The sequence below is a fragment of the Colletotrichum karsti genome (assembly GCF_011947395.1).
Source record: "Colletotrichum karsti strain CkLH20 chromosome Unknown Scaffold1, whole genome shotgun sequence".
NCBI classification, from domain to species: Eukaryota; Fungi; Ascomycota; class Sordariomycetes; order Glomerellales; family Glomerellaceae; genus Colletotrichum; species Colletotrichum karsti.
Genome location: NW_024065901.1, coordinates 1,561,119 through 1,584,715, shown reverse-complemented (window position 1 = coordinate 1,584,715; position 23,597 = coordinate 1,561,119). Strand labels below are relative to the sequence as shown.

The following is a 23,597-nucleotide window of genomic DNA, read 5'->3' as shown; positions in this document are numbered from 1 at the left end:
AGCGGATTATGTACGATTTGGCACCCGTAGATGCAGCATCAACTCCACCTGCAGCAACACGGGCCAGCAATGGCAGGTGAGTGTGATGGGGTCGACATGCACTAAGAATGGAAGTGAAGTGCAAGCCTTGTGCCATGTGCCTTGTGCTGAGGAGAGAGGGAGGACAGATGGACAGGCCGCAGACGCAATGTGATGGGATCATGAACCCCTGGTCTACGAGATTAGCTAGATTGGGTCGAGGTCAGGTATGCCGGCGCCGTCAAATGGGAGGAGACAAGAGACACAACCGGACGACATGGGAATAAATTAAACAGGCACAGCTTTCAGCCTTCACGCCCGCCGCGGCCAACGGCAAGATTCAACGGTCCAGCCAGAGTCCATGATTACGATCAAAATCAAGACCAAGGCCAAGACCAGGTATCCGTAAGATCCAAGGACCACGCTTGCATCCGGATTGAACCGACACGCGTGCGCGAGGCTGCCAAAGTTTGTAAGACGGGCAAATGAAGTCTCTCTGATGACGGTGCCGTTACATCTGTCTTTCAAATTCGAGACGACTTGCAGCCGTCTTTGATTACGATTAATAAGGCGATATGAGCTTCCTCGGCCCCATGCTCCGTATCACAACCCCACGTACCGCAGCGAGTCGTACGGATACGTGTAGAGGTAGGTGGTGAAAAGGAGTATCCGTCGTCACTCGTTCAGACCAGTAACCGAGGCCAGACTGAGGGACAGAACTAGGAGAAATCCTGCACCGGCATTCGAGTGCGCTAGCTGCTCACCAGTCGCGCCTGCCGCTGCAGACTTTGCTGGCCACTAGAGTGCCAAATGTGCCTAGCGGGAGTCATGTAAGGCAGATCATTGGGAGGAAAAGAAACCTGGCTCTGAAAAGGTCACAACAAAGTTATTGATTGGGTCGACAACGAGCATGATACCAGGTATTCCACTGCTGGAGTGAGTAGAGTATATTGCCTAAGAAAGATACCTGAAGAGTAGCAGGCACGTGGTTCAACGGTTCTTTCCATCTTGAATTGGCAGAGGAAAGAGGAAGGCGTGCTCTCTTCTCAGTCGTACCTTCCAACATCAGGCACCTCTTCGTCAGCTCTCCACTTTTTACAGTAAGGAAACCTGGAAGCCCAACACAACGACTACGACTACAACTGCAGTGTACGACATGACTTCGACCTTCTCACGGAGTAATTAATCGACGGCATTTTCCAGCACCCTACAGCGCCAGCCGCAGCTAGCAAGAAACAAAATCCACGGTGAAACAACACCCGATGGGATCAACCCAGATAATCGCTCATCTACCACGATCTCGACGCCGCAAGCCGCAGGATCCGGGCAGGCAACGCGACGCAACGCCACGCCTTCCTTCATCATTCCAATTCGTGAGTCGTCCACGGTGCCCCTGCTACAACTTCCCTACGGATACCCAGCACCAACAGGAAGGATTCAAGACAGCCGAGCAGACGCAACACTGAACTGGGGATATCCTCAGTTGGGAGCAGCCGGGTCCCACCACTACCCTTTGGGGAGCGAGAAGTGGGGGAGCCATTTGCCCAGACAAGACGCTAGCCAGGCCTTCTCTCCAAGGGGTCCCGGCATCTCCAAGGGGTAACTTCGCCCACTAACCCGCCTTGGTCTCTGAAGCTGGCCATCGTCGACCGTCCTCGAGCCTCGCCGTCGAATAGGAACCTCTCCAAACTCTAGCCCGCAATTTCCTGGCTGCGCTGATCACAGTTCTCATCACTCGCCGTCACCCGCCGTTATCGTTCTTCTCGTGTTGGCTCTGTTACCAACTTGTTACGCTCACGCTTCAAGGCCACCACCGCACCAGTGCCTCTGCTTACCTACCCTGTACGCAATTTCGACTTGGACAAGACACGTTTCGTACCAACACCGTCTCTGATGTCGCTGTCTCGCTTTCATAGCTTGCTTACTGATACACAACTTGTTGTTGGACTACCATCAGCGCACAAAGCAAAGAGGCCTCGGACGCGTGATATTGTCTCGCTGCCGTCCCTCTCCCTCCCTAGTGAGCAAAGACTTTGGTGCGCCCGCTTGTCAAACGACGCTCAGTCTCATCCTACCAACACGAAGACATGGGGCCATCACTGAGTCGCCTGACAGCAGCACCTGTCGCTGTCAACTTGCCCATCAATCTCGGCCAAAATCCTACTGCCACTAGCACATGTGCCGACAAAAACATCAATCCTTTCAACGACAGTGCGCAACAAGAACATGAGGGTGGCCCTTGTCATTATCAGAGCCTTCGGTTTCTCGACCCCTCGAACTGCCGGCTGCCGTCAACCGTACCTTGCTGAGGAGGTCAGAGCTTTCCATCACTTTGCTCACTGGCGGAGAGATTCATGCACCCGCCTGGAATAAAACAGCCCTGGCTGCTCGCTGCTCAACCTCGCCTACCTATCCGATGTTGCGGCCCTGAGACTTGACTCAACCCTCGAGGCCTCCGTGTCAGAAACCTCGCACAAACGGCTGTCTGGGCCGTTTGCCATGTTCTACCACGAGGTGCTGGTTGATCAAGCACGAACAACCGGCAAAACTCAAATACATAGCAGCGACCCATCATCATCGACGTTGCTCTACCGCTAAGCGGTACCCGCATCAGCTCGGGGAACAGGCATCGAATGCAAGTCAGTGGCACAATCACAGTCCCCAATCACATTGGAGGCTGCAAGACGTCGAATTTCGCGCTTCACCTTGTGCATCCGCGTCTGCAATCTGCAGTGCAGCGCCGCGGGGCCCGCTACCTTACGACGCCGCCAGGCTCGAAGACCTCGCGACCCCAGCAAGCCACCCTGTACGTTTTCTCATCGTGGCCAGCCAGCTCGAAAAGAAGCACCGTGGGACCCCCGTGAGGAAAGGCGTTCTCAAATACGGTTATTGGTCCCCGTTCAGCGGTGGTTCCCCCGGCCTTGCGTTAGCCTTCCGATATCACCACGGGAAGCGGATCGTTACCCATTGTCTGTTCGCGCGATTGAAGAACACAAGCCCGGAAGCCGACTTCGTCTGGTTCGTTTATTGCGGGAGTATTGGCCCTTCGTTTTCCAATTTCTGTGTTGAACACTGCCACCATCGTGGATTAATCCCTCACTCAATTTCATGTCTTTACTTCTTCGAACCTTCGCTCAACCAATATTTGCATTTCGAACAACCCAAAGATGTAACCGTCTTGACTCCGACATCTAGCCAGCCGGCTACCAAAGCTGCGGAATACGGCTCGATATCCGAAGAAAGTCTGGGTCGCTAGCCATCATCTCCAGCTCCAACGACCCCCTTTTCCCAACAAGGAGACCAAGACCGCCCAAGCAAGATTGCATCCCCAGTACCAATGACCCTGCAAGCTACTCACCAAGCTTGCAAGCTTCCGGCGCCGCCGCGTCGGTTCGCGCCCCCTCCTGACAATCTCAAACTCGATCCTGCGAACCTGTTCGCACTAATCAGAATCGCCGTCAATGGCCGTTGTTGGTGTCTTTACGGATACATCGCTCGGTTTTTCCCCTCACGAACCGTCATGGCCCCTGGTCCCTTACCACGCCTTTATAAAGTACGTGCTCCGCTAGTATCGGAGCTCTGCCCGATCCCGCGACGGTCTGAAGACTGCCTCCGCCGACGCCGTTTGGCCGGAAATCTACGTTGACGTTGTCATTCTACTGTCATCAACAGATCAGCAAAGGAACTTGGAATAAGAAATTCCGATAAGCTCCAGACTTTGCGCTAGCATAAACTATCCGAATTCGTGCTTTTGGCGTTGGCCCGGGTGTTTTGGAATGCTTTCCGGTCCTCTCAGTTCAATTCAGGGTTTCCGAGGTCCAACAACCTGGCGCAGGGAACATGCTTCTTGGCCATGTCCTCGGCATGAGTTGAGATGGCAAACATCGTGGGGAGTGGAGTCGACATCTCAGCCCAACTTCGAAATGCTCCAACTTGGGGCAAACAGAGAGCTTCAGCCTTCGATACCTTACTTGTCCTCCGGATGTCTTCCGCGGCCTAGCCTACGCGATACCAACATAGGATATTTCCTCACAGCCTTGAGCCAACTTGCATAATCCGGGACACTTCCCCGTCGGATGAACACAACGCCTTTGCAGGAAGCCTGTTGCACAACAAGACGAAGTCATCCGTCAGATCCAGAGGCAACGAACGACCCGATTTTGACCAGAAGTCCCAAGCCCGGCCACAAACTGGACGGACGTGCGTTTAGTCAGTCTCTTGGAGCCACTGCCCAACGACACTACCTTAATTGCAGATACTACTGTTCGGGCCGTGTTGCTTAGCACTTGCCCACTTCGTCTCTCCGTAACCGCTAAACGCCACTCGCGCTCCTTGCATCTGCACAAGATCAAATTAGGAAAACGGCGAGGCTCGTCCCAATGAACTCTGAACTTCTTCGCTGACCTTGAACAGCTTCACCGATCGCGCTCAACCTCATCTCAGAGCACAGCGGAGCAGCTGCAGCTCTATCACGTTCGCTTGTGACGACAACCCCCATGCATGCATATGCAAGACCGCTTTGGAGCACCGCAACGCGTCTGCAGGAAATTTTATCTTCCGTAAGCGAATGTTATGCGCTTGTGCTCCAGAACAGAGTGCATTTTGCGCTAGACTGCAACTGTCGAGAAACGGGTTTGGGGGGATTGACCCATCAGAGCCCACAGTTCAAAACCGCTCGCCGTTGGACCTCGCATCGGTTTTGAGGTCACTTTGAGCATTCAGTCGTGATACCTATCTGATCTGTTCTGAATATTGACCAAGGCCAATGTCGCCAGCATAAAACGGGCTTTCCTTCCAGGCGTCAATCCAACGTAATTGAGAACGTCGCATCGCCGGAATTCTACCGCCACAGCCCCATCACTCATCAGAATAGTACCACCTCGCGAAAAGCGTCATACGAGCCGAACCAGAGTTTGCGCAAAAGATGGGGTTGGTCATTTCCCATCACCTCCCAAATCAGCCTCATCCCTTGACCAACCGAGACGCCCCATTCTTTTGCAAACTGCAGGAAATTTCGTCCGCAACCACGATTGCTTCGGATGAACTGCGCCACGTGGGTTAACACCATCTATGGCACGAGCTTTCGAAGCTGTTTTTAGTTTTTGACTTGTCGGTTTTCGAGTTCCCAAGAGCTTGGGCAACCTTACGTCTCGTGCATGAAAGCTGCTGTTCATCTCAGATGCCAAGATTTCCCGGTTGGTCTGGATAGCCGCGCGAACACCATCAGTGCGCAATGGACGAGATGTGCTCGCCGTCGCCCTGGTCCTTGAGTCTTTCCCCGCCTCGCAGGCTAAATTTACGGGGCTCGCGAACTTTGCGGGCTTCGCTGCGACACTGTCATACTGCTTGATAACGAGTAACGTAGGAGTCCATTGCCGAGAAGACGTCGGAGATGACAGTGTCCCGATGAAGTGCGAAGCTGCCGAGAAATGTGCACTTGGGTTGGACGGGCTTGGATCGAATTAACATCAGACGGATTGGCAAGCCACGACAAGCTCTGGGTTTGTGGAATCGGATCTCCACGAGCAGCCGGAAGACTTGCGCCCGAGAAGAGAAGTTTGTCGGCCCAGCAGCCGTAATCGGGTATTAGTGTTTGTTGGCGGCTAAGTTCGTCCCAAGTGACTGCTGTGTTGAAATCGGTCTCGCATGCTCGGGCCGGAGATCCCAGAACCAAGTGATCTCGAGTCAGGGTAAGTGTGCCCAAAGTGAGGCCGATCGTTTTAGTTGAGTGAGGTTGAGAGAGCGTAGTTCCTCACCTGATGGAAGGCCATGTTCTCGTCAAAAGCCTCGTTGTCATGCTCAAAGAATACACTAGCCGGCCCTGGTATCAAAGTAAAGCAATAACGACCCGGGGTTGTATAAACGAGGCGTTATGTAAAGCGAGATGAGATGCTGTTCTTCGACGAGGATTTCTGGTCAGCAACGGACTGCGAAAAGCCTCTTGCTTGACCACGGCATATCGGACATACGTGAGAGCGAGCGTATTCCACTCTTCGGTTTCGCAGCCAGCTCTCCGTGCCGTAGTTCCTGCTTTGTGATGCCGTCAGACTTACCGGCTACTCACCAATGTTCTCGGAATTGCCAGCTTCCGCCAAATCTCGTTTCCGGGATATAGACCATGACTCCTCCCCGGCCGAGCCCACGTCATGTCGGCGGCTGAAACTTGGTTCTGGTCGAGAGGGCAATAAACAAGAAATTGGGTCTCGGTGAGTAGGTACTTACCTCCTCCCTCACCTTGTCTAACTCCGAGGGCTCCAGTGAAGTCTCCCCGTTACTTTGCCAGTGTATCCATCTGAACAGGGCATACTGATTCAGAAGAATTCTTGCCTAGGGCACACGAACTATTACACGAGCTGCGAATACTCCGCGACCGTTGCCTGGACTCGAGACCTTGCCATGTTGTGTTGTACTTACATATAAAGCTACCTTGAGCATGACGGACTGCTTCCTCCACCACGCATGTTGGCGATGACAAGAGCCCAAAAATGAAGCCGTATGGTTGCTTTGCGTCGGCCCTTCACGTCGGCTCTTGGCGCGTCGGTCGGTCATTGCAGAGGAGGATATCCCCATCGCCATGCCTCGTCATTCCCCTCGTTCGGTGAGTGTGATGCGGCGAATACGCGCGGAGGGAGATTCGGATGATGACATTGTGAGAGCACTGCGGTCTCGCTCGCTTTGCTAATCATTCCACAGGTCAGATGGACTAGGCTTCATATCGAGATCCCGTGATAAGCCGAGTACCCTAAGCCGTAATCCGCCCTGCATCATCACAATGGTTGAGCGATTACGAGATCATTTATACGCAGTTGCTTCTCTTGAATCCCAGCAGTCGAATGCGCTGGCGAGACGACGTAGCGAGAAGGGCATGATCCAATCAAGGGGCTCCGAGGTCTTTCCCATGTGTCGACGACGCTCCGTATCCCAAGTATTTAGTTATTTACAAAACAGACTGGGGCCATCTTTTTGAAATGACACCGGCAATTCCGCTGGCTGTCATCGGTTGTGCGATGCAGAGACTCTGGGTTGTGGATTGCGAGGCTAGGGGTGTCGAAATACCCGGCTTCGTGTCTCGTCTTCGTGTCTTCTTCCCACACGTCTTCTCCCGGTATCTTTTTCGTTGTGTGTTTATACGTTTGGTAACAAGTGAGAGGCAATATTTAAAGAAGGGATAAAAACCAGCCATATGGTTTAGCAGAACTCAGCCCTGAACACACGGAAACCCATAGTGTATGTTGTTTCTTCACAACAAGACCAAAAAGAACAGTGTCTCTTGGATTTTCTGTGAGAGGAATCCAGAAACTACGTCGGTTGAAACTTATACTGAAGATATCGTTGGCTTGGTATTTGGTCATGTCCCAACTGTGAGCGAGGGAGAGCGCCCTTGACGGGTGAACTCAAACGGGACAAATCAGGTGTTCGACTTGAAGTCCAGTTCATTACAGCAAGCAGCAATTGGAATAGATCAGTCCCCGTCTTTCACGATCGCAATTGCTTTCCTCGTGGCAAAGCTCATTGCGAAGCTCATAAGCAGGCTTGCTGATGTGGCCTTTCTCAGCGAGCGAGATGAAGCACGCAGATAGAAGCCCTTTAAGATAGGACCTTCACGCGGGTTCTATATAAGTGACCTGCTTGGTGTTGTTGGGATCTTTCAACCCAACATGCACGCGACCGTCTCTCGAATTCTGTGATCGGTTAAATCATGAAGACAGGATAATCAGGGCACATGGGGAGGTCATACTAGTAGCACCCACCACCAATCGTCTTCCGGTGCCCTTTTTGGCTTCTGTCTTCTTATACTTTGAGAAATACACGGCCGAAAATACTTGAAGCAACCATGGTATCCGCGTCGATAATACACGGACTTGGTAGATGCCATTGCCACATTCGTCGTCTCAACTACTGTGCATCCCGCTACTTCCCCCACTGTAGTGTGAAAGCTAAATAGGAGAGTCATTGTTCGACAAATCAACACTCAATGCAGTGCCTTATTAATTACATTGAATGAAATTATTTCAGCGTCATGCTAGACTTTGTTGCTTCAGAAGTGGTGGTTGCGATGTCAGACAAGCGGGCTCGTCCGGTCGTCCGAGAACGACGGGAGTGATCGGACGGTCCGGCATGACCGTCCCCGCTTGAGGCCGGGGTCCGGGCGGAATCGATCAGTCAGCACGGCAAACAACCCCGCATAGCGCCATCACCTCACGCCCTTCAATTTACAAGTCCTCATCTCTTGGATCTGACATCTTTCAGCGGCCTAGACTAGCGAGCAAATATCGAGTTACAGACACACAACATAATTATCAGCATACGCCTGGCCAAGCCATGTCCCACGACCTCAGCAACGTCAAAGCCCTGACCTTCGACGTCTTCGGGACGGTCGTGGACTGGCGCTCCTCCGTGACCGACGAGCTCAAATCACGGGCCTCTACAAAGCTGGAGTCGGACACCATCACAGCCGAAGACAAAAAAGCACTCGCCGCCGTGGACTGGAGCAGGTTCGCTCAGGACTGGCGAGACTCGTACAAGGAGTTCACCCACGGCTACGTGCCGGGCAAGACGGAGTGGAAAGACATCGACGCACACCACCACGACAGTCTCGTCTCCCTCCTCGAGACGTACTCCCTCCAAAACGTGTACTCGGCCGACGAAGTGCGCGACCTGAGTCTCGTGTGGCACCGTCTCCGCCCCTGGCCGGACTCCTCCTCGGGCCTACGTCGTCTGGGATCCAAGTTTGTGACGTCGACGCTCTCGAACGGGAACCGCGGGCTTCTTCGGGATTTGGATTCGTTTGGGAATTTAGGGTTTAAGAGGATCTTGTCTGGGGAGGATTGGAAGGCTTACAAGCCGAACCCAGTCGTGTATGACGGCGCCGTGACGGCGCTGCTTGGGGAAGGGGCGGAGAAGGGGCAGGTTGCGATGGTGGCGGCGCATTTGGGAGATCTTGCTGCTGCGAGGGGGCGGGGGTTTAAAACTGTTTATGTTGAGCGGCTGAGGGAGGAGGACTGGGATGTAGGAAGCCAGCAGTATGAGGAGGCTAGGGGGTGGGTTGATGTTTGGGTTAAGGAGGGCGAAGGTGGGTTTGAGGAGGTTGCGAAGAGATTGGGGGCTTGATCTATGTTTGATCAAGTGACGATTCAAACGAAAGTTTCGAAGATGTTACTTCGGTTGATAGATGTTCTGGGATTCGACTGACTCTTGCTTCATCGTCGGTAAATAGCACTATCTTACAAAATCTTAGACCTGTTAAACGCGTATACGTTGTATTCTTGAGGGTGAATCTCGTGGATCATTGGGGATTCATGTTTACAGTCGAAGGAAAATTGATCTCTCTCGGGTATATCGAAGGGGCCTCAAGACCTCAAAGATCTTAAAAGCGTCTACTCGTCCACAAACGCTAACTTAGCTATTAGGCCATGGATATGGAATTCCAGATGCTTGTCTTCAATGTGAGCGAGGGCCCAGTGGAGGAGGTCGGCGATGCCTAGCTGGGGTTGCTGCCGGTACTTGGCCTCCAGTCACTGCCATAGGCCGAAAACCGTTCTTGTTGCTCATCTTCCTTGTCTTGTTAAAACCTACTACTCTGAGGCTGCGGAACTTCTCTCGCGTTGATATTCTCGCTTCGCGTTCCATTGCACCGCATCATAATTAGTCTCAATCCGTAAGTAGGGCTGAAATTTTTTGACTTTAAGACTCAGGTAGAGAACCTTCTTGAGTGAGTCTACCAGCTTTAGTGGTGTTTGATAACATAGCCCTCTTCATGGCTATCATGCAGTCGAAAGCAAACGATTTCCTGGACACTGTATTCTATTTGGAGTACGATATTAGCAGTTTCTGAAGAAGCTTGACGTCAACTGCCTTATCTACAGTTACAACTTCAACCTCCAACCCAACTAACAGTGTTCAGGTGAGTGAGTTCAGCTCAATCTTCCTCCATGACGCCACGAATGTAACGATGCTCTGCCGCACGTTCTTGCCTGCTTTGGAGCTCTGCAACTACAAGAGTTTCAATGCTAACAAGACCGGCTTGTCAAAGTAAACACAAGCTTTAAGCTTCTTTACTTAAGAGTTAACTAGATGCTTCACTTTGTATCAAGAGCACTAACTGAGGTCATCCTGGGGGTATGCTTGCTTGGACCGGAGTAGAGGCGGAGGCTAGCGCTCTTGTGGAAGGAAATGACAATATCCAAGCTTCTTTTTCAGCCACAGAGCCAATCTCTTTTTGCGTTTAGCACTCATGAACCATCCTCGAATCAGAAACAGAAGACGGGAAAAGATTAAAGTTGAGGGGAGGGCTATATGGAAGAGAAGTTCCATCAGACTCCGAGCGAGAGGTGGCACGACTTGCCAATTTCAAGGCGTAGAGTGTGTTTGAGTAGAGTATGTCGATGGCAAAATCGTCCTTGTTGAAAGAAGGGGGTGAGATTGCAGAAATAAGGGGATGAGCTTGCAGAAGAGACAGGCATTTAAAAAGTGTTCCAAAATCAGAAGTCGGCCAGCTATCCCAAAGAACATCAGGTTCTCACGAGATTCTAGATCTCTTGGACCCCAGCACGTGTGCGAGTTCGATCGGGGGGGGTGGGGGGCAATGCACACTGCTCTCACCTGTCATGCTTAGAAGACTATTCCGACTTCCCATATTCGCAGACGCGTCTCCACAAACCCGTTCATGATAGGCTGTATGGATCTATCTCATGATGAAAGGTCTTCACTTCCAAGGCTTTTAAAAAGGTAATGAAATTGGACAGTAAATTTCCCGGATATAAGGTGTCTTCCATGGGGACGTTGAGGAGGAGCAGCACACCAGTTTGGCGAGCTCATGCTCTACGGTTCCTGTAGATAGTACGCCGAGTTCTCGCGATGGTACCATATTGTTGGAATCGGTTCAATAAAAAAGTAACGATGACTGCGATATCATCGCCAGTAGTATTGGCTCCCACCCGAAGAAGCCATATGCAGAGACAACCAATAGGCCCTATGGCAAGGAGACTGCGTCCGTATAAGTGAGTGATACTGTGGTCATCAAAGGCTTTTTCTTTTTTTCACCCGGGTAAGATGCTATCGACGAGATTGCGCTCAAATCATGATGATATGCCTGTGTGTATTACTTTAAAGAGGCTATCATGGACGGGTGACCCTGTGTAAGTTGCCTTCAGTCGATCTCGAATTCGTCCGTACGAGATCACCTCTCTAACATTTGGATAGATGTAGGCTTGCGAAACAAAGTCGAGCATAGGCACTAGTCATTTTCAGTATTACGTTGCCTTGTCGACAACCAAGTTGATTATTGATGACATCGTGTACAAGCCTACCCAGCCGTTGATAAGACCATTTGTACGGTTTATTGTGATCACGGTATCATTCAAAACAATGGTCTCTAACCCAAGAAGACTTTCAGACGTCTGTTAGAAGATACGCTGCGACTGGCCGATAAGACTACTTGCCGTCGAGCTATCCTCGAGGCTCCCTAGCTAAACAGTAGCAGCTTATGCATCATGTTCTCATGGAAGTGTTCGCGCCAATCTTAATATACCAATTGTAGCAACTTGAATACCAGTTATGAGTGCCTCAACGGACTGTCATGTCATCATCTCAATGCCGAGAAGATGCGACGTAACAGCCATCACAGCTGTTATATCAGAGGGAACTATTTACCAGCTCACATGAAGTACCTCAACGTCTGCATTATGCCACTTGGCAAGCATTACAAACAAAAGATCAAACAACCCATCAAGCTTATTTGCCCCTGCTATCAACCTCCGATTCCAATCCATCTCAGCACGTGTAAGGCCTCATTATTCCCATCCAACCGCCCAAACACGGCCATAAGGTAGTGAAACTCTGACCGAGTATACATCGGCCTTCTCGCCGCCATGAAACCCCCATTCTCCGGGGCGGGGCCATAAGCACCGGTCAGCTAGACTCCATCACACCTTCTCAACGCGGGAATCTTCTTCAACGAATCCTGCCACCCAGACCATCGGGCTCGTCCGCTCGCGTCCCAGCGGCCTCTACCGACAGCCCCCCCGCCCTCACTCCATCGAGCCCTCGACGCGTAAAGGCAGCTCTCGCGAAACACACTAAGGAACGCCAAAAGGTCTTCCCTCCCCGGGTTCTCCCCCACGCGGGATGATCGCCAATGGCACGACCGCTCTCTCGGTGAAGCGAAGATCGGGAGATATTCATACGTAAACGGCAACAATATACGCTGACGGGCAGGATACCACCACGACCTGCCGTACGCTAGGCAGACAGACACTGGCCGCGAACGCTGAAGGAACCGGTTGATTTTGAGTTCAAACTAGCAGGCGTAAACCCCTGAGCCATTGGTCCCTTCGGAGGAGGATCATACAAAAAAAAGACATGGGCAAACCTCTCTCTCCAACCTCCTTTCCGTCTCCATTCTCTTATGGACTCGTTGGCAGATCAAGACCGTCCCGATTATTCTTCGTAGTCCGCGCAATCAGATATGTGACAGAAGATCTCCTTTTCTGGTCCTCGGCGGCACTTCCGCCTCGGCTCTTGAGCAATCGCGGCAAGGGGGAACAGACATGTGCTCCAGAAACCCGGGGGTCGACTGACGGATCTACAGCAGCTGGCCCCCGTTACTGCATCCTTCGGACCTGGGCAATACCGGGGACGCGGAAACCGTCAAGCTCACGAGTCGTTGTCGTCGTCGCGTAGTCCAATACGAAAGACGCAACACGTTCATCGGAGCTGAATCCGAGTTCTTGATCCTCCGTGAGAGGAGGACCAACCACCGCCAGAACAAAAACAACCCCCCGTCCGAGATCCGCATGAGACAAGCGTGTCCGTCCGGAACGAAGACGATGCCCTTCCCCGGTGGTGAAGGTACCACGGCTCCGTCTGAACACCGTGCAAAACGACCCGCGAAGGTCTCTGGGCAGGCAGGAAGCGGCACTGGCAGGCCTCCATTTCCTCAAGGGCATAGCTTCCCACAAAAAGCCGCGCCTGCTCCGACAAGGGTCCTGACTCGCCGAAGCGGCATCCCTACGAGCTTCTCTTTCTCTCTCTCTCTCTCTTCTTTGCGCAGAAACCTCAGGTCTCTCTACCCTCAGTGCCTCAACAATGGATTGTTGTACTTCCTGTTAGAGCGCGCGAGGCACCTTCCACATCGGGGTCTCTGAGGAGGGGCACGTAACTGGTCAATTGCCCAATAGTCTCGGAGGGCCGGTCACCGAAAGCGTCTCTTCCTCCCACAACAGCAAACACAAGACGAAACCAAAAAAAACAGCGCAATATTGCCGGCGTCAATTGGCTCGTGGACTTTGTCAATGTCAGGGTCCAACGAGATGGGCATCTCCTGATGCCGAATTTGGAGATAAGCAGGTTGTATCCTTCCAGCAACAGCTAGACCGGGGGCCCCCAATATAGGAAGAATAAACCGTCGGTCTAGATGCCGATCGTCAGTTCTTCTCACCTGACAAACAGTCAGTGCGGAATCTGTCAACGGCAAGCCACAAGCGGGAGCCAGAAGAAGGCCCTTTTTTCTTCTCGTGCCTAACCGTGGATCGGCATCCCGTTCTCTTGTTTTCCCACAGCCCGGGGGGCAGTCAAAAGTCGAATGATACCCAACTGTCAAGAAGGGGGCTTCCCTGTTCCGAGGTCAATCACTAACACGGTATCGAATTTGAGGTGCTTTCGGTGTGGGCTCGCAGCGTCGGCGACGCTGTCGGGGGAGGGGACAAAATCACCAGCAATATTGGAATTACTCTTAGCGAAGATCACGAATTCGAAGCGAAATGCGGTGAAACGCAACCCGGACGTCTGGCTCTTGGGTCCAGTGCTTCCGGCGGTGCGGGCCTCCGGGGTTAACGACTTTCACGGCGTCTTTATCTGATCCTGCAATGGGAAAACTTATCAGGCGCGAGCCCTGGACAAAGAGAGGGGGAGAGAGCAGCAGCGGCTCTTGATATTGCCCGGGGGAGGAGGGCGGGATTGCCGTCTCAATGATACGCTGCGGAGCAATGGAAAACCAGGGGAGGTCTTGCCAGAGTTCCCAAGACGAAGAATACGGCAAGTGATGAGCTTCTGTTGGTTCCAAGCCAAAGGATCCAAAGCACTTGGCAGAACGTCGATACCAACGGGACAGGAGTCTGGAAGTTGAAGGAACACTTGGCGCGGTGGAAGAAGGGACGTTTGTGTGTACTGTGTACACCGAAGCTCTCACCTGGAGCTCACCTCAATTACCCCGAACCTTGACGCTCGGTGGGAACGTTACCGAACGGGCGGCATATCCGTGAAGACCCCCGGGAGACTCCAAAACCTGCAGCCCTTCGCTCTTTCGTTATGCTCTCTTCCCCCTTGGCTTTACCCGGCCGAAGCACTGTCCCCTCATCGGACCGAGCAGACACAGAACAGAGTAATGGAAGCTCTGCCAGCTTGCCAGCTCTTTCGAGCGATGTTGTCAGCGGAATTACAAAAACTCCAAAGATTGAGGTTACTCAGTCACATAAAGGGGATCACAACGATAAGAATTAGAAAATGAAAATCAAAAGGTGGGAAAAAGAGATCAACACAACGCCAAACACGTCAAAATTGGAAAAGCAACCACGACTCGGCCCCTCCTCCGGATGCAGACGCACGGATAGCATACCGGCTTCAGCTCCCGTGTTCCGTCGAGCTCGGGCTCTCTGCTGCGTCGTGCTGGCCGCCGCCCGTCCGTCCCTCTTTCCCTGCTTGATTCTTTGTCTCGATGAACTCCTTGAACTTGACAAATGCCGTAGTCTCGGTGACTCTCCGTAAGATGATTCTTCAAAGCCAGAACTGACATGTATGCCCAAGCGACAAGGTATACAGAACGATGTAATTTCACCGTACGCGGCCGCAGTGTTCGCTCCCGTGGATCTCCAGTCCGTGTGCCAGCCCGCCCGCTGTCAAAAAACCCCTCGATCCCGGAAGACCACCAGAAAGACAGAGCCACTCTTTTCATTGTGTCCCTTTCGGCTCTCTCTCTCCCTCTCTCTCCCTGGTTCTTAAAACGGGCCACCGAGCAACATTACCACGCAGGGTCTTGAATCGTGTTTCTCGCTGAAATCGTATGCTTGCGCCCGCCCGTCCGCGCCGTCCGTCTACTGGTTCTGGCCGCGTCTAAACGTCTCCAGTACGAAGCTGAAAAAAGAAGGGCTTGCTTGCATCCACACTTTTCCCCTACGGATTTACCAGCTCGACAGTGCCGGCATGAAGAAGAGGGGCGGCGGCGGCAGCGCAGCAACCCCTGGAAACTGGTTTGATTCATCTTGTTGCTGCTGGTCCTGCTTTCCCTCCCCCTCACTCTTCCTTGCGCGTCTCGAGACTTGGAGACTGGAGGTCCGTGTTGCGATGAGGGGTTTACGAAAGGCGTTTGGTCCGCGCCAGATACAGCTATAGCTGCGGTGGCTTAATGAAGACTACATGTTGCAGCACTTTTGAGTACAGTGTAGGCGTTTTGTAGGAGGAGACCGTAGTGCGGGTTCAAGAATATGCTACAGATGTTAATGGTGGATGATACAAAGCTACGTGTGAGGGTTACAACGGCCGTGATCGTTATTGCTCAAAACCGGAAGGCCTTGCTGAGGACGATATGAAGCATATGCCAATGATTCACTGCTCTCCGAGGCCCATGTCGAGACGTAGCCGCATCCCATCACTTAACAACTCTCATTCATCCAACGCCCAGCCCGAGACCCCGTTCCATAACCGCGCGACCTCGCATGGACCGTTTGGCAACTCGGGTCGCCTTGCTCAAGTCAACGATAAACTCTCTTCCCACGACCTACCTACCTATCTTCCCCCCCTCCCTCTCTCCAAAAGCAAAAAGACAACCACACAGATCCCGTCATCACAACCTCATAGTCCCATAGCATGACATCAGTCCTCCCTCTCCCCAAAACTTAACATCTCGAATCACATCACCAGTGGAAAATAAAGCCCATGACGGGTGCATGTGTTTTCTTCTTTTTCATCCAAACTCGCATTATACTTTTCGCCCAGAGTTGCTTATCTCCTCTTCCCCTCCTCTTCCATCAACCAGCGTTCCTTGAGAAGAAGAAGAAGCATCCAGGACGGAAACAACCGCAGTGGCGAGGTACAGGTATGGATATCTCAAAAAACAAAAGACACCGGCGGCGGCGTATTGTAATCAGCCCGATATCCTAACAGCCATCAGTCCAACGCTTACAGCCTATACCTCCCACCCACACACATACCCTCCATTATCAACATCCATAATAACAAGCTTGAAAGCACAACTCTATCTAGCCGTTTCTTTTTTTGTGCCAAGAATATTGTGACAAGCACGCGTTTAAACCATAAATGATTCAAGAAGAAAAAAAGGAGACGGCCCATCGTGAGTAACCGCCGCGGCTATAGCCGCCAACTGAAACTCACAAACATCTCGCTCCCGCCGATCATGACTTCACAACTTCCAACAAACAAACCATCAAAGCCAAGAGCCGACCACACATATCATCCACGAGACGAGAACAACATGAGCCCCAACAACAAGTAAAACCCAAATTCCACATCGCCGCTTCTACGCCCATCTCCAATCTGATGCCGACAACTAGCCTCCCCCTCCCCCAACCGTTCGTCACTATCTTAGTCCCGCAGGAAGCCAAACAACAAAACGCACTACCCTTAGCCTCCCCGTCTCCTCCGCGAGAGAATAGTGTGCGATATATCGCCCCCCCTTGCCCCGTCCCATCCGGCGCGGTGTCAAAGCGACATGCCGGCGCCAAAGAACATAAACAAATCAAGCCCATCGGAGTCGAATCCCACGAATGAGAGAAGCTCTAGAGCACAAATTCCTGGCCGTCAACACTAAACCACTGTCTGTCATTGGAATAGCCCAAAAAACATGCAAACATGTGTCAGTACCAAGTTCATGATTCCAAGAGGGACACAAGGACAATGCCATTCTTTATCACAGCCACATACCGGCGCCAACAGATAAGGCGCGCCAAAAAAACAAGCACACGCAAACAAACAAAAGTAGGGTTGACTATGGAAACATCAGACAGACAGCAGCCCTCCTCCTCACGGATAACCATGAACAAAAAAAGAGAGAGAAAGGAAACCATCTTCCCTTCCCCAAACACCATCTACATCCAACACCGTACATCCCACCAAAACACCTACCCGAAACAAGCCGTCCAAAGAGGACCAACAACCGCTGACCTCCCTCCCCCTCCCTCTTCCCAGCTAGCCAAAACCCTTCAAGAATGGGTGACGTTTGACAAACTTGATCAATGACCACTTCCATACGGATACACACGTAATAAATCCGAGGAGAACCGTCTCTGGGTCCGTGTCGTGAATCTTACCACCCCTTCCCAACTCCGCTCCAGAAACCCGGAAAAGCGCCAAGACTTTTCCTCGAGCGTTCAAGCAAAGACGGGAAGCAAAAAACAAAGCAGTTTACGCGTGTCGCTTAGAAAACCGCGGACCACATCGCGGTCTCTGCCCGCATCTTCTCGCCTGGATGGCATGACCGTACCTAACCGTCCAACTTTTTTTTCCCCATGTCCCTCCCCCCTTCCCTTCCTATGCGAAGATCCAAAACAAACCCCCCTTATCTCGTTTGATGTCCGCGTCCTTGTGCAAGTAGGTAAATCCCGAGCAGGCGGAAATCGCGGGGTACAGCGGAAGACCCGTGCCGGTGGTCCCCCAGCTCAGCCAAGCCAAGACAATACAAAAAAAAGGTGTCGACGCCAGAACGAAAAAGAAGGCGACATACTTTCCGACATTGTAACGTAGCGTTCCCGATTGATATATGATCTTCTTGCGTTAGTCATCCTGCCGTGAAGTCGGTTATCCGCTTGGAGTAAAGAACCCCGGTTCGGCGCGACGTAACGGTAAAACGGGCTGCAGGAAGGAGTTGGACGGATAACGTAGATTTAACGAGAAAGAAGTCTGCCTATCCCGGATGTTCTAGCTACATCCCACGAGGGGACCGACATCTCGACGTGGTACCTCCAAAGATTCTCTTCCTGGACCAGGAGCCGTGGCCAGAAGAGTAACGGAAAAAGTTGTTTCGGTATACACAGATTAGAGCTTGCTCCATCTCCCCATAGTCTCCCCTGCTTCATGCTTCTTCCTCCCGTCATCGTATCCCTTCCTCTCTCTGCCCTCGCGAAGAAGAATCCAACCGCAACGTATGGACAACCCGGGGATGGAAGTTGGCAAATACGTGGCATCATTTTCTTTTGCGACTGCCTAGGAGTCAGAAAATAAGGCCCGCGAGACATACTCCTGTAACACCGCCAGCTTGCCCTCATGTGTTTCGGAAAGAACAAAAAATGAACTCCCAGTCTGCCCAAAGGTTTGATTGAAAAACTCAAGAAACCTACGCCCCAGAATATGCCTCTCTCTTTTCGTGCGCCGTTCGCCCAATGGGGAGCTGGTTGTTCATCCATGACGTGTGGGGAAATATCCGAATCGTCTTCAAAGCAGAACTCGAAATCTCGTGCGTCCAATAGTCGTGGCCATGACGGCCTTTGCCAGCCGCTTCTCTAATGCCGGCAATCATCAAGTCGTGACGTGGGAAATGCTGTTGCCTCGCGGCAGTGGGACCCGTCGGGTTTGCGAATCAAACGGATCGGGGCGTCGGCCGCGGATCCGAGCAAGTCCGTCGATAAGGGAACAAAGATAGATTGGTGTCGTGGGCGGCATCACAAGACGACGCATTTGCTCTTGCCTTCCCTTCCCCTCACTTTGCGGCGATAGCGGTCGCCGCCCTCCTTGTCATCGTATCTCGCCGCGTCGCCGTTGATCGGTCGGGTGCTGCTGCGTCCGCCGGGTTGGGGCCGCGAGGCTGCCTGTCGCTGTCTGCGAAGTATTCTGACGACGTCGTAGAAGGCCTTCTCGACGTTTATGCAGTTCTTGGCCGAAGCCTCGACGAATTCGCAACCGAGCTCGCGGGCCAGGGCGTGGCCCTCTTGTGTCGATACCTCCCTCTCGGTGACTCTGTCGCTCTTGTTGCCAACCAGCATGATGGGTACGGGCGCCTGAGGACTGGCTGCGGAGATGGGCGAGCCGGGGTATGAGGGCGATGATGCACAGGATTCCTTGACTCGTTGGATCTGATGGTGAAACCGCTTGATCCGTGAGAATGACGATCGTGATGAGATGCTATAGACGAGGACGAAGCCTTCGCCGTCTCGGATCCATTGATCTCGAAGGGCTGTGTACTCTTCTTGGCCAGCAGTATCGAGGACCTCGAGCATGCATGCTTGGCCATCGATGACGACTTGCTTGCGGTATGAGTCCTCAATCGTGGGGTCGTACTGTTTTCGGGGAAAAGCACGGTCAGCGGGCGGCTCTTGGCGGCGACAAAGGCGGGGGAGGATGATGATGAGAAAGAAGGACCATCAAGTCAAAGACGAAATGATCACAGCATGATGCAGAGCAGGCGCGATGAGGGGAGGAGAGCAGAGGAGAGGGCGACTTACTGTTTCCACGAAGTGTTGCAGGCAGAGCTGAATCGTCAAAGCGGTCTTCCCCACGCCGCCGTCGCCCAGGACCACCAACTTGTACAGCACCATTTTTCCCGCCATGATGGGCAACTATCTGTGAGTGACAGCGATGGAATGCGACCGAAGATTGTGTCGAATTCAGTTCGCTCGATTGATGATGAGAGACTGCAAGTCAAGCGAGGCGAATAGAGGGTGCGATTCGCGGGGGCGGAATGGAGGGGGTGGTTCGTCGGTGGTTGTGAAGGTGGTGGTGGGAGGAAAGGACGACGAACGCCGGAGTCGAGTCGATGATAGGATAGGTAAGGTAAAAAAAGGGTAAGGTAGGTAGGAAGGTAACGAATGGTAAGGTAGTGGAGGTAAGGTGGTGGTAGTAGTAGGTAGGTAAGTAGGTAATAGTAGTAAGAATTGGGAGCAAGGTAGGAGCCCAAATCTTGTTGGATTTTGGAGCCCGAGCCCTGGACGTGGACAGTGGATTCCCCTCAGCAGACTGGTGGATTGGATCGACCGGACTGGACCCGACAGAAGTCAGTCAGTACGTAGCAGCAGCGGTCGGTAGTAACTCTGCAGTAAATTGAAAAGCCCAGGGCAGCAGTGAAGCAACAGCAACAACCTGAACCCGGCAGACCTGGAGGCAGAGAAAGTGCTGCGAGCACTGTGACCGGGGTGGTGCACCTGGCCTGGTGGTGGCAGACTCGACCCGAGGGTGCAAAGCGGGCTGCGGGCGGGTTGGGGCTGGGCCTGGCAACTGGCGACTGGTAGATTGGATTGGCAGGCAGTGGCACTCGGCGGTGGGCTGCGGGAGACTTGACAATCGAAGTGTCTCTGTGCCTCTGTGCGGTGCGTGCGGTGCGTATGTGCTTGCGTGCCGCTCTCGCTCTCTCTCTCTTTCCCTCTCTCTCTCGCTCTCTGTTTGGCGCGCGGTGGTTCCTCTTCTCTCGTCTTCCGTTCTCTGTCTTCCAGTCGGCGGATGGATGGGATGGTATGGGCTGCAAGCTTGCGAGTGGAGAATGGTAGAGCAGAATGGTCAATGGATGGACTGGCGGGTCTAGCTTGGGACCTGGGCGTGTGTTAGATGCTTGGGTTAGGGAGAAGGATGATACCGGGATAAAGGCGAAGCGGAGCGGAGGCGCACAGCCGACTGTTGGCTAGCTTGCTCGTCTCCTGAGAGGCTGTCAACCCTCGTTACCTCCACGCGCCAACCCGAGCCACCCAGCTCTGTATCCGCGGTGACTTGGGCTGTCCGGGATGGGACGGGGAAGGGGAGCAGAGGGGAGGGGAGGGGGTCGACAAGGAGACAGGGGGCAAGAGAGCGGATTTGGAGACTTCAACCCAGCAAGCAACCAGCACAGCTTTGCAAATCCAGGTTGCGGGTTTGCAGCGAGCATCACCAACAGCCCGCAGTCCAGACAGCAGCAGTGCCGGTGCCAGTGCCAGCGACAAGAGAGGTACAGGAAGGTAGGTACGTAGTGATGAGGTAAGGCGAGCAAGGCATGTACATATTGCGTAGGGGTCGGTCGGAAGACGTACCTGTTGGCGTTGTTGCCGTGGCCCGACGACGATGAATCGGTCGGTCGGTCGGTAGTGGTACGGATACCCTGGCTGGTAGGGTACGTTGGGTCCAGGTATGGGGATGTCGAGGCACGATGAAGACCGATATACGGTGTTTTTTTGTCGATTGTGATTGTGACCGTACGGCTGTTGGCGGACAGGGTGGTTCCCTTCGGACTGAGGGCAGGCTCGGTCGGTGACGGATGTTGTTGAGAGGCCGATGAGCAATGGACGATGAAGGATGGACGAATAGTAAGGCGTTGGCGGACTGGACCTGACCAAGACGAACCGCGCGGGCGTCTTCGATATGATGGCTTCAAGGTTGTCCGAGCAAGAGCCTCCAATGGCGATGGAGATTTCAGCGAAAACGGCCTGGGGGCGGATTCTGCGGAAGGATGAGCTCGACGGACATGGACCACCTAGAGACAGTGCTGATGCTGATGATGGTGCCGCGGCGATAGTGGATTTGGGGCAACGAGGCAGCGCAAGACGACTGGAGGAGGGGAAAGGACGAGGCAGGCCGCAGTACTGAAGTAGAGCAATCAATGGGGTATGAGGGGCAGATCCAAGGATGAAGCCGGTGATGGAAAGCCAGCAAAACGCTGTTTGGCGTGCGCTCGGTCCAGCACCCAAAGAACTGAACGATGAGGAGAAGGCAGGTGTCGGGCGAGAGAAGTCCACGTACCGTTGGTGTTTTCTCTCCTCTTCTCTTTTCCAGGTACGCTTTTACTACGTGCTCTGGAAAACTAGTGGGAGGAATTCGGAGTGTTATTAGTCGGGTGGCTGGCCGGCTTGGTCGGTGTTGAATGTTGAATCTGACAAAGCAAGGCGAAAAAATAAAATTTCGAGAATTCTTCGAGGCAGGAACGACGAACGACTCGGAAACCAGCACCTGCTGCCTGGATAAGATATTATTTATTTGAACGTTTTACTCGGCTGTTTCTCTCGTTACCTTACCTACCTTAGGCTGATTATGAGGCAACCTGTAACAACGGTCATGCGTAACCAGTTGACTTATTTCATCACAGGTCTCCTTCCTGCCTTGCAGCATGTGCTGCTTATTTCTTCTTCGTCTCTGCACTGCTCATGTCCTGATGCCAGATGGTTTGAGATTTGCTTACTTTCTTCTTCCTCTTCCCGTGTCGATGCGATGAGCTTCCACTTGCACTTGGTTAAATTGAAGACGCAGCGAACGGTTGCATCACAGACAGAAGGAACGGCCTGCTTGTATTGCATTTCGAGATGCACCTCCAACTGGCTGCAGTGACGGCAACGACACCCTACAATCCACGGCGGGTAACCAGATGCACCTTCCTTGCGATACCACTCACAGCTTAGGTAAGGTAAGACGGCCCGTTTTTGCAGTGAGCCCAGGCGGGTTCCAGGTTGGGCTTACCTCCAGCTTGCACCTCAGGCAGGGCAGACGGGAGGCGGGTTCTTTCCTTGCAGCAATTTTCGGACGTGATACCTTGCCCGAATCTGAGGAAGTCGCTTGGCTTGCCGTTGTTCCTTCCATTCTTACCAGCACCTTCCCACTTGGTCTGGATAAGGAACCAAGCGGCCTCCCATTTTCCCATCTTGCTTTACCTTACCTACCTACCTTAGGTAAGGTAGTACGGATACCCAAGTTGATCCTACGTCACAGCTTTTCCTTCCGACACCCAAAATACCTACCTACGATCCATGATATTTGCGTCAACTATTACGGATACTTGGGGCTGAAGCCTCCAGATCCACCATCCGGTGGCTCATGCTCCCGCCGCAAGGGACTGGACCTGGGAGCATCCTCCACATGCTCAGCCACAGCCAGCAAGCCCATCATCCCGTCTGCTTGGGGGTCTTTCTTGATGGAGCCTCAGCTGAAGAAGAGGCTCAGCAGACCAAAGTATGACTCGGCGGTTGGAATCGTGGCAATTGCCATATCAACGAGTTCTTGGTTCAACACTAATCGACGGTAGTGACGTTGGCAAAAGCTCCAAGGACCAAGACGAAGGAGGAAAAAGAACACACTGTCCATCGAACCAGGGGCCCTTGGACTGCAGTCGGTCTGCGGGTTCTGAGCTGCGTATTCCCTCTTCCCACATTAGCGCCATTGTCTTGACGAACTGGCCAGTCTTGGGCCCAATTGACAGCTCGCCTCCAGTCGCACATCACATCCCGCCGTGACGCAGCCGCCCATCCCTCCAGCGCACACACCAACACCACTCACCACACACCACACAAGCCGCACTCGTGCCATTGGTGAACACAAGCTCTTGTTGCCAAGTGCTTGTTTGGAGACGGACGGGATTCCACCTCTTTTCCACGCTTCTGTGTACATACCTCAACACCGGAAATGCATCTTGTACCAGTATGACCATACTTGGCTACCTTCGCGTTGTTGGGCAAAGGTACCACGGGTACCGGTTCGTCTGTCATATGCCGACTGTCAGCCGCCCGTTTACCGTCAATCCCTTTTGATGAAAATTTTTGGCCCTTGACAGGTTTGACAGGAAACCCTGCGTTTGTGTCTGGGTCGACTCAAGCGGCCGACGCCGCCTCTTCTCTGCCCTACACGCT

At 52.9% G+C, this 23,597-nt stretch overlaps 2 protein-coding genes across 2 annotated transcripts; one reads left to right on the top strand and one right to left on the bottom strand.

Annotated features, from left to right (window-relative positions):
* Positions 1-8,340: 8,340 nt before the first annotated feature.
* Positions 8,341-9,129, top strand: CkaCkLH20_00353 (haloacid type ii; the record flags this gene model as incomplete). Its single annotated transcript, XM_038883073.1, has 1 exon — positions 8,341-9,129. The coding sequence occupies one exon, from the start codon at positions 8,341-8,343 to the stop codon at positions 9,127-9,129; it is 789 nt and encodes a 262-aa protein (XP_038751778.1).
* Positions 9,130-18,686: 9,557 nt separating this feature from the next.
* CkaCkLH20_00352 (ras family protein) lies at positions 18,687-19,571 on the bottom strand (the record flags this gene model as incomplete). Its single annotated transcript, XM_038883072.1, has 2 exons — positions 18,687-19,301; positions 19,467-19,571. 2 exons carry the CDS (start codon positions 19,569-19,571, stop codon positions 18,687-18,689), a joined length of 720 nt encoding a protein of 239 aa, XP_038751777.1.
* Between the last annotated feature and the right edge of the window lie 4,026 nt (positions 19,572-23,597).